This window comes from Musca autumnalis, unplaced genomic scaffold, assembly GCF_047663935.1.
Source record: "Musca autumnalis isolate F117 unplaced genomic scaffold, ASM4766393v1 scaffold_2, whole genome shotgun sequence".
Taxonomy (NCBI): Eukaryota; Metazoa; Arthropoda; class Insecta; order Diptera; family Muscidae; genus Musca; species Musca autumnalis.
In genome coordinates, this window is record NW_027411755.1 from 82371310 (window position 1) to 82381498 (window position 10189).

The following is a 10189-nucleotide window of genomic DNA, read 5'->3' on the forward strand; positions in this document are numbered from 1 at the left end:
AGAAACGAAAACGACTGAATCGTTAGTAATTGATAGTGATGCTTACAGTCTTGTTCGTAATTCCATAAATAGTGTTTTATTGTCATTAATATTCTATTGATACCGAACAATTGTCATTCAACCAAGCGTTTGAATGACACATAATCAGCAATGACTGTTCAATAAAACGTGAAGAACATTTCGAAGCATAAAAATTCAAATTTAATTGAAATTTATTAGTGGACAAGGACATATGGATTAAATTGGTCATACAAATGAGGATAATCAATAAGGACATATTTTTCTTTTACTAACATGTTTCATGTTTTTATTTGTAAGCTTTAAACATAAACTACCCACAAAATAGTTAAATATGATTTAAAAGAATTTACATTTTTAATTCATTTCCTAAACTATGGACCCTAAGATTTGGGGGAATGCAATCATATTAAATAAATTCCGTGGAAAACTTGTGTCCAGGGGTAGAGGTGTAGGGTATCAAATGGTCCGAATATAGCCCTCTCTTAGTTGTTATAAGTTTCCATTTGTTATTATTTGGATTTTTCCGATTTATAGCATTCAAATTATCCTATTATTAAAAGTCGTCAGTACATTAAGAGCAAGATCTTTAAATACGTAATTATGTTTCCTAAGCCTTAGGCTCTTCGTGTCGTTAATAGATTAAACAAGTGTGTATTTTATTTTCGTTCCTTTGGAAATGGTTCGTCCCTTTGAAAATTATCTCAAATTTAATAATTAAATTCCATTGCAATTCCAAAATCTGTCAATTTCTTTAACGTGTACGTGTTTTGTCTCTTTTCAGGTATGTTATCAATCTCAGTTGCATTTTATTATTTGTGTGGGTATGTTCTACTAAATTTAAAGATATTATTTAAAATTTTGGAAACTATATTTCCACAATTATAATTCTGAGTGAAATCGGACACTTTTGCCACAAGTAGTTTTTGATTTCCTTTATTTTTTTCTGTGTTGATGCTGCTCCTAATTAAAATATTTCAGTACATTTTCAGATTTTTTACTAAAGGTTCCAGAGATATCGCGCCTTGAACAAATAAAAACTATATGCAAACTCTTATAAAACCCCCTACTAACCCATTTTTTTAACAAGGCATGACGCGCTGAATTACTACTAGTTATTCTGTGTGCACTAGAAGTTGAAAAATAAGCTGAAAAAAGTTTATACTTTTACAACAATTGGGGTGGAATTTGTTTTCAATTTCAAAACACATCATATGTTTTTTTTTCATTTCGCTCTCTGCTGGATTTGATCATGCGAACTTCTGATTTGTTACCGAACACACTAACATGTGAACAAGAAGCTCTACCTGCGACTGTGAGCGTTGAACACACAACCTTAGGATTCTTGCGATTCAATGTTAAAAATTATTTTTTATTAATGATTGTACTCCTCGATTATCTTGATTTTTTATTTATTTATTTTTTTACAAATTACAAACATTTTAAGTCCTATTTGGCAGTGGGATTATTTAAAATTTGACAATACAATTTATCTTTTATACCAGTGTGAAACAAATGTCATTTTACCCAAAAAAATAAATTTTTTAGCATTTGATTTGTTGTTATGTTTAGGAATTTATTTTATTCTTTTATTTAGGAATTTATCTTAAATTTATGGATTTATCTTAAACGTCTTAAAAACTGCTTATTTTTTTTAATTTTTGCGTTATTAAGGCGAAGGTCCTGCTTGGTAATCCCTTGACACTCAGTTGTCGGAGACGCAGGTTCGAATCCCAGCCTGGCTCATGCTGAAATTGTTTTTTATTTGTGCCTTATTAAGGCGAAGATCATTTTATAGTGATATTTAATTCTCTTTCGAGTTGAGCTGTTAGGCCTAAGAGATACATTGAAAAATTAGGAGTCTACCGAAGTCCCACGCATTCAACCATTACGCTACGTTTCACGGGTGGTTATGCCGATCTTCAGGCGTATTTTTCGATTTTGAAAATTGATTAGCAATTATTCGATCAAAGGTACAATAAACTAAACTAAATTGTTGATCATATAACTACAGCTCGGGTATTACATGAACTGGCAACCGAGTCGAAATATACCAAATATTAAAATGATATTTTCTTCAGAAGATGATTTTTTAAATACGAAAGAGGATTTAAATTTGGTACTATGATTGCTGAATAATAAAAATCGAAAAATAAAGAAGTATAAGACAAATTTCTAAATAAAACGACCAAACAAATATTAATAAATGTAATTTTTTGGTAAAATTACAAGTTTTGCACAGTGGTATATAAGAAAAAAATTATTGGCAAAATTTAAAGAAAATAGTAATTATTCGAATCCCACAACCAAATAGGACTTTAATGTTTGTAATTAAACGTAGTTTAATACAAAGAAATGTGAAGAAAATTGAAGAGTACAATAATTGATAAAAATTGATTTTTTTATATAAATCGCGATAATTGCATCCAAGCCCAATGTGCAAATATTTTTTTCTATTTCTTATTAGACAGCAGATAAAAAAATAATAAGATTTTTTTTCTTTTAGACCAATATTAAAGAATTTATGAGTATTTCTTTATATATAGTTTTTACAGAATTCGACTTTTTCAAGGTGCGATGTCTCTGGAACTTTTAAATTCTGAAAATATTCTGAAATGTTTTACGAAAATGCAGCATCTATACATCAAAAAATAAAGGAAAACAAAAAGCACTTTTTTCCAAAAGTGTCCGATTCCACTCAGACATCCTCAAATGCATTTCTGTCTTTGATTTTTTTTTGTAAAATAAACATATGACGAATATATTTCACATACATATGTATATGTGTTCCCACAACATAACCGAAGGGACAAGGAAGACTTCTCTTATATCAATGAGTGCACGCCGATTCATATTGACTCAATGATATGGCACCTACTTTTTATCGAGTCCGAGTCCGGAAATGTAAGCCAACACTACGATGAGAAGATTTGCCGCCGCCGAATATTTCATGTTCAGATGTTCGGATCGTCTGAGTACAAGGCGTACGTTCTTACCACTGCCACACAGTAGCTTCCATACATACATATGTATATGTGACGAACTTCAATAGGAACATAGTTCGACAAGAATGTTTGTTTTAAAGCTTAATACAATAATAATACGTTACATGTCATTTGGTTTCTGTATAACATCTTTAGAGTTTTCTTGGAATGAATACCAAAGCTCCTGCTGCTTGTCTGGAGTTGATTTTAAAGATCGTTTCCATCATTTAAAAAATAAATGTTTTTACAATATTTTGAAGAAAAAATGATGTTTGTTGTTAACGTGTCTCGTTATACGAAGTTTTCTATTTCATAACTGGAGACCTACATAAAGCATGCGGAACTGGATTGCTGTTTTGCTGATAACCTATGATATTACTGCGTTCGTACGTTGATGATAATAGTACACATCATCATAATACAATATAGCTGTGCAAAAATTGGACTGAACTTTTGTTGCATGGTAGAAAGTTTTCAATATAAATGGATTTTTATAGTTTTTGGCGATATCTTAACGTATTTTTATTTCTATTCCTATATATATGTAGTATAGTTTTTGCATTGCAAAACAATTTTTGTCACACTCTTTGTTTTATAGATATCTCATTTTTATTATTAGTTTTTGTGGTTGATTTCGATCAAAACGCAATCAATGGTGCAATCCCACATTTTGCGGTATAAACAAAAACTGTTCGGTAGCGTAGATATTGTTTTAACCTGTATGAAACTCTACTGTGAAATGAACACTTATCGTCAATAACCACAACCAACATATGGATACATACGTACACACATATCCATGTGGATACATGTCCGATAAAGGCTGGAAAAATACATTGTATTTACAATACAATCTATATTTAGATAACTGCATATGGGTTATGCTAAGCCAATGGGAAATGTAGATTTGAATTTGTCCAGGGGTTAGCTATTTTGAAATTTAAAAATAACATATTTTTTCTTGTATTTCGTTGTACGACTTTTAAAAAGCAAATTTCTTTCTTATTCGGTTCCCGTCGTAGTTCAGTGATTACTGTGCTCACCTTGCACATAAGACAAAGGTGGTTAAAGCCCTCAGCGTATTGTTGTCTACATTTCCTGAGTATGACATTCAGGTTTTGGTCTACGCACAATCCGAACCCCCAATCTATTTTTTAATTCTAGACATATCAGACTAGAGACATATCTAGATTTTCAGGGTAGTATACCTTCTGTTGTTTTGTGTAACTGAATGGCAAAATATACTTTGTTACTATAATGTTAAACAAATAAAAATAAGTAAAAAAATATGAGTCAGGCTGAGGGTAGCATTGAATCTAAAGAAAAGAAGTAACACAATACTTCTGACGTCTATATATTACGATGTTCAATGTTTGGACAAAATCGGTTTCTCCCTTCGAGGGTTATGTTACGTACTACCCAGTGTAATTGGTGCCGGCAGGCTTTTTTAAAGCTTTTGGTCCATTATCTCAAGAAGTAAGGGCTTGCCCCTGAAAATGCATGTACCGTCGTAATTGGAAAGCGAATACAAGTTGTTACAACAAAAACCAAAGGGAAGTCCAAATTTTGGACCGATTCGGCTGATCCGTTCGAGAGTTATCGTGCGCTCCAGTCACTACACATGGTGCCATAGGGGTATTATAAATAAACCTTTTGGACTATTTTCTCAGAAAGTATGGATTTCCCCCTAAAAAACGTGTACTGTCGTAATGGAGGCAGCGAATACAAGAAACTGCACTTTAAAATACTTTTGCGTACATTACAAATCGAGCCAGAAATACAGTATCGGCCAAAACTAAAGCACCCCCTCAGTACATTTTTTTAAAATGGAAACTTTTTTGAGAAAACAAAGTTGTAAAATTGTTTTTTATTTTTCTTTTTATTTATTTATTTATTTATATCTTTATTATTAGAAAATACAAAAACAAGGAATTCAGAATTTAATAAACAAAAGTTAAAATTCAAAAAAACATTTTAAGTCGCAAATATATGCGGACAAAACTAAAGCACCCCCAATTTGAGATAAAACAAAAACTATTGAAATCAATATTTCGTAGCGTATCCCTTATTCTGGATGACGCAAGCACATCGTTTAGGCATAGAAGATATTAAATAATTAACTATTACAGGCGATATTGCTTCCAAGGCTATTTTTGCGTTTTCAAATAAATTTTCTTTGGTTTTTCGAGTTTTTCGGATGATTTTTGAGTTAACGATCTCCCACAAGCCCCAATTGATAGCTAAGATCATGGGATTGGGTGGGCCAATGGAGGACTTCTGTCTAATTGTTTTGGAATCACTCCTTAACTACTTTGGACACACGTTTGACTCGATATCTTTCTGGAGTATCCATCTAAGTGGCATCTCTTCCTTAGCATAAGGCAACATCACGCCTTTTAATACGTTACGATACTTGAAACGATCCATGATTCTATTAATTTTATGAAATGGTCCAATCCCTTACCCTGAAAAAAAAAATCTCAGACCATTGTGTTCCGCCTCCATGTTATACAGTGCCCTTACAATATTTAGGATTTAACCGTTGCCCATTTCATCTATGCCTTATGCCATCCGAATCCTTTAAAAACAACTTAGATTCAACAGAAAACAGCACAGTCCTCCATTTTTGGATACCCCACTTCAGATGGGTCTTGGCGAATTCCAGTCCGGCTCCTTCATTTTTTGTCGATATGAAAGTTTTTTTTTGCTGGTCGTCGACTGAATAAGCCGTCGTGTACCGTTCTTCTGTAAATTGTTCTTTAGCTAATTTTTCAGTCTAAGCGATTTTGTATTTGACCAGAAGAGGCTGTAGCATAATTTTTGGATGAATATGAACAATATCGGCTAATGTTTTGGTATAGCCACCATATAGCGGCACCTTCCGATCTTCGGTATTTTCAGTATATAAGCCACATTTTCCTACTAAATTAGGTGTAATTTGGTACTTAGTGGTCACAAAACATTTCCACAAAAAATTGTGGACTGGGTCCACGTTTGGGTATAAACCCCATTTGACGGTATCTCCCGATTTTCAGTATTTTTAGGATTTAAGCTAAATTTTCCGAAAATCAATTATTTCTCCTGCAATAGTTAATAATTTATTATCCTCTATGCCTAAACGATGTGCTTGTGTCATCCAGAATAGAGGATACGCAACGAAATATTGATTTCAATACTTTTTGTTGTACCTCAAATGGGGGGTACTTTAGTTTTGTCCGCTTTTATTTGCGACCTAAAACGTTTTTTTGAATTTTAAGTTTTGTTTATTGAATTCTGAATTCCTTATTTTTGTGTTTTCCAACAATAAAGATGTAGATAAATAGAAAGAAAAATAAAAAATAAATTAACAACTCTGTTTTCTTAAAAAAGTTATCATTTTAAAAAAATGTACAGAGGGCTTGCTTTAGTTTTGGCCGACACTGTATATAGGGAATTTTAATTTTCAAGATTTAATTTCGAATTAATGAACAAATGAGACCGAACAGGGGCGAACATATCGACGCCTCCAAACAATAGTATGCTAAGTCGACATAGCATGTTTTCAAGTTCTTTACATTTTTACATTTTACGTCCTTTAATTTAAATTCTGTCAAATTTTGGTAATGATCGGTCAATCCGAACAGAAGTTATAAACAAATGTTTACTCAGAATAGTAGTGAAGGTCAAAGAAAACTGTAAACTTTGAGAGCTTCTCCTGCAAAACTCACTTTTCAGACTTAGCATACTATTATTTGGAGGTGTCGATATTTCATAAAATTTTCGTCACTGTTTACTTGGCTGAAAGTTGATGTTTAATTTCTTATTCTAAGATATTTTGTCAATATCTACTTTTATATCTAATATTACTAGACAGCGGAATTTGCATATTTTTTTTTTTCAAAAATTTAAATAGTAAATTTTTGGTAATTTTAAATAGTTTTTAGTCATATTTGTACATAATGTATTAAAATATGTAAAAATATTGCAAAATATGTTCAAAAATTATATAAGAATTCTTGTAATAGTTATATTATATAAGAATATCATAATTTGTCTTTTTGAATTTTTGAAAAACATGAATAGTCTTCTATCTTACTATTAATTTCCCGGTCGTGGGTTCGATTCCCGGGCTAGGCAGCATCAAATTTTCAACGGTGGCAAAATATTCCTCAGTAATGTTGGCGACATTTCCTGAGTATTTCAGCCATGTAAAACTTCTCTACAAGCGGTGTCTTACTACACGCCGTTCGGACTCGGTGATAAACTGTCGGTCCCATATCATTGAGCTAATATGAATCGGCGTGCACTCATTGATATGAGAGAAGTCTCCCTTATCCCGACTGAGATGTTTGTAGAACAATTATTATTATTAATTTCCCACAAAATTAAATACGATTTATGAATCTTTTATTTATTAATATATTTATTAAAGTTTTTATTTGTACACTATTATTATTCTATAACAAATCATATATAATTTTTATATTTCTTAAGAAGATCTTCAAAATATGTTGCATTAAAACTACCAAATTGTTGTTTATATTTGTTGCCATAGTTTTCCATAAAGATGTCTTCATGGTAAATTTTTACATCTTTGAAGAACATATTCGTGGTAAAGAATTCATACTCATTAACTTCACGATCAAAAGGATAACCCAAAGAATAATTGTCAATGTGAGGGCCACCATTTCCATAATCGCACATTTTCTCCTTGAAATCTCCATTGCCCGTGTATGGTGTTACAATGAAGAAGAATTGCATTGGCATACCTTGCAACCAACCACGTGGTAAAACTAAACGTTCGGGGAAGCCACAGAAATCATGTGCATACTTAATATTCTTCAGTTTCGATTCAGCTAAATTAAGCATTATATCATTGTACCGTTGAGTGTACGTGAAATGATTACCAATTTTATGTAGAAATTTGTTCGAGGTCAAATTGAACGAGTTTCTTCCGCTATGGAGTTCGACCACGGATTTATCCATTTCCCAGAAATTCTTGCGGTTTTCTCTTAAGGGAATTACACGACCGAATTCATCGAATTTCGGTGCCAAGAATGTGCGTATTATAACTGGTTGCTCCTTATCCGACTCAATATCAAAAGTAATGTAGAAATCTTTGTGATTCAAACGCATTTGACGAGCTTGCAGTACTTTATCCCACATAAATTCTCCATCAATGAATCGCATTTTGTCGTTTAACAAATTTGTCACATCATAATCGAACAAATCGAAAAATGTTATCAATGGTGATACTTGGACATCTCGAATGACAACTCCGTCCATTGATAATTCTTTTTGTGTGTAGGGTTCCAAATATTTTTGGAACAAATAAAAATGATCAACCAATTTCACTAAACTCTGATAGTAGAGAGGATCGCGGAGCATAGTCTCATAATTCAATATGGTATGTGGATAATAAATATCTGTGTGATCATCTTGAGCAAAATACATGTATACCCATTGTAACCAAAATGAACCAAATTCAGCATTAACATTACCTTGCATTAGGTTGCCAATGAATTCTATAGAGTCAGGATTACGCAAATTTACAATCGTACCATTATCCATGGTATATTGGCCAACCACAATGGCTTTGTTAAAACGTTTTCTGAATATGGCAAATCTATTATGAAGTTCCTGATTACCTTCACTTTTGAGATCAAAATTATTGCTGCGGCTGGAATAACTTATACCGTTGTAATATGTCAATTGTGGATCGTAGCCGTGCTTCACAGTTTTATAGCTATGTACCCAGGAAATATCACCAAGCTTGTGTGAATAACGTTCCAAAGAGTAACGCGAAAGTATTTGCCTTACAAAGAATGCAAAATATTCACCACGACGATCATTTTTCAAGCCAAACATATCTCCATCCAACCACGAATAATAGCCCATATTGAAATAATACCAATAGGCATTCCAATCTAAATCTTCCGTAAAATATGATAGTACGGATTCTTCATTCATAAATTCGATATCACGGGTATAATCAACAGGCATCCAAAAAGCTTTCAGGGCATTTGTACTCTGCTCATCAGCATACCAAGTTTCAGTCAGACCCATCAATTTCCACCACTGCCATAGCTTCCAATCTTTAGTGTAAAACTTGCCACTATTTTCCTTGAAATTATTCATTATATCTCCATACTCCTTCTCATACATCACTTGTTTACTCCACTGCCGATAGTCAAATTTCTCAGCTTCATAGACAAATTTACTATTGAAGAAATGTTGTGGAAATATTTCATATATCATTGGCATCATTAGACCCTTGAAGTGGCTATTATGCATCACTGTCAGTGTAAGAGCTTGCACAAACATAGCTTCATTAGCATACAAACGGGCCCAACATACATTGCGCTTGAATATATCCCAGGATTTGGCATAGTAGAAGAAACCCATAAGTCCTTGCAGTTGTTCTTGATGACTGGGAATCATGGTAGCAAAAAATTCACCTTTCGGCAAGGCTACACCATGCTTGTGGGCTTTATAATATTTCTCTCGGTATGAGGCATAATATCCTGATTCCTATAAAAATTATATACGAAATTTCCAGATTGCTTGTAATTAATTTTATATTTGTATGTATCTCATACTTACATAGTAATCATCTTCGTTGTATAGAAAACTCTTTCCCAAGTGTATGTATTCCTCAAACATCAATGGATCTTCAACACGATAAACAATCTCAAATAGAAATTTTTGTTTATAAATGTCTTCAGGGCCATCATTGTAATGCACTTCTATTGCCGTTATTAGGCCTATAACGGCCAGTAGGAGGATCACGATTTTCATTGTACCAACCACAAGACTACTTTGTTCGAAGACTGACCATTTGCAGAAACATATGCTCTCTTTTATGCTTAATCTGAGCAGAGAAGCTGCATAACCTTAAGTTCACTATGATGCCAGGTAGTGATAAATTATGTGATAAGAAAGTTCTAGTTTAGGATTGTTTATTTCATACAAAATTATTTTATTATATGTATTTATTTTGAGATGATTTCTTATGTCATAAGGTGATTATGTTTGCATTATACTATTTAAATCAAATTTATATTTTGTATGCAAATATTTATAGAATGGCGTTCAAACTTGAAATATGCCGGAATTTTTAGTCTAGAAATAAATTTTGCCAAATTATATCGAAATCGGATAAGATCTGAATATTGCTCCCATAAATATAGCTCCCACGTGCATACGTA

The 10189-nt window shown here is 32.5% G+C and overlaps 2 protein-coding genes across 2 annotated transcripts in view; one reads left to right on the forward strand and one right to left on the reverse strand.

The window, feature by feature from the left end:
• The window catches only part of Sema1a (semaphorin 1a), a 776225-nt gene that overhangs the window by 355717 nt on the left and 410319 nt on the right, over positions 1 to 10189 (forward strand). The window lies entirely within an intron of this gene.
• LOC141394894 (larval serum protein 1 beta chain-like) lies at positions 7449 to 9779 on the reverse strand. Its single transcript, XM_073970039.1, has 2 exons — positions 9585 to 9779; positions 7449 to 9512 (listed from the first exon to the last, which is right to left on the reverse strand). The coding sequence occupies exons 1-2, from the start codon at positions 9777 to 9779 to the stop codon at positions 7449 to 7451; spliced, it is 2259 nt and encodes a 752-aa protein (XP_073826140.1).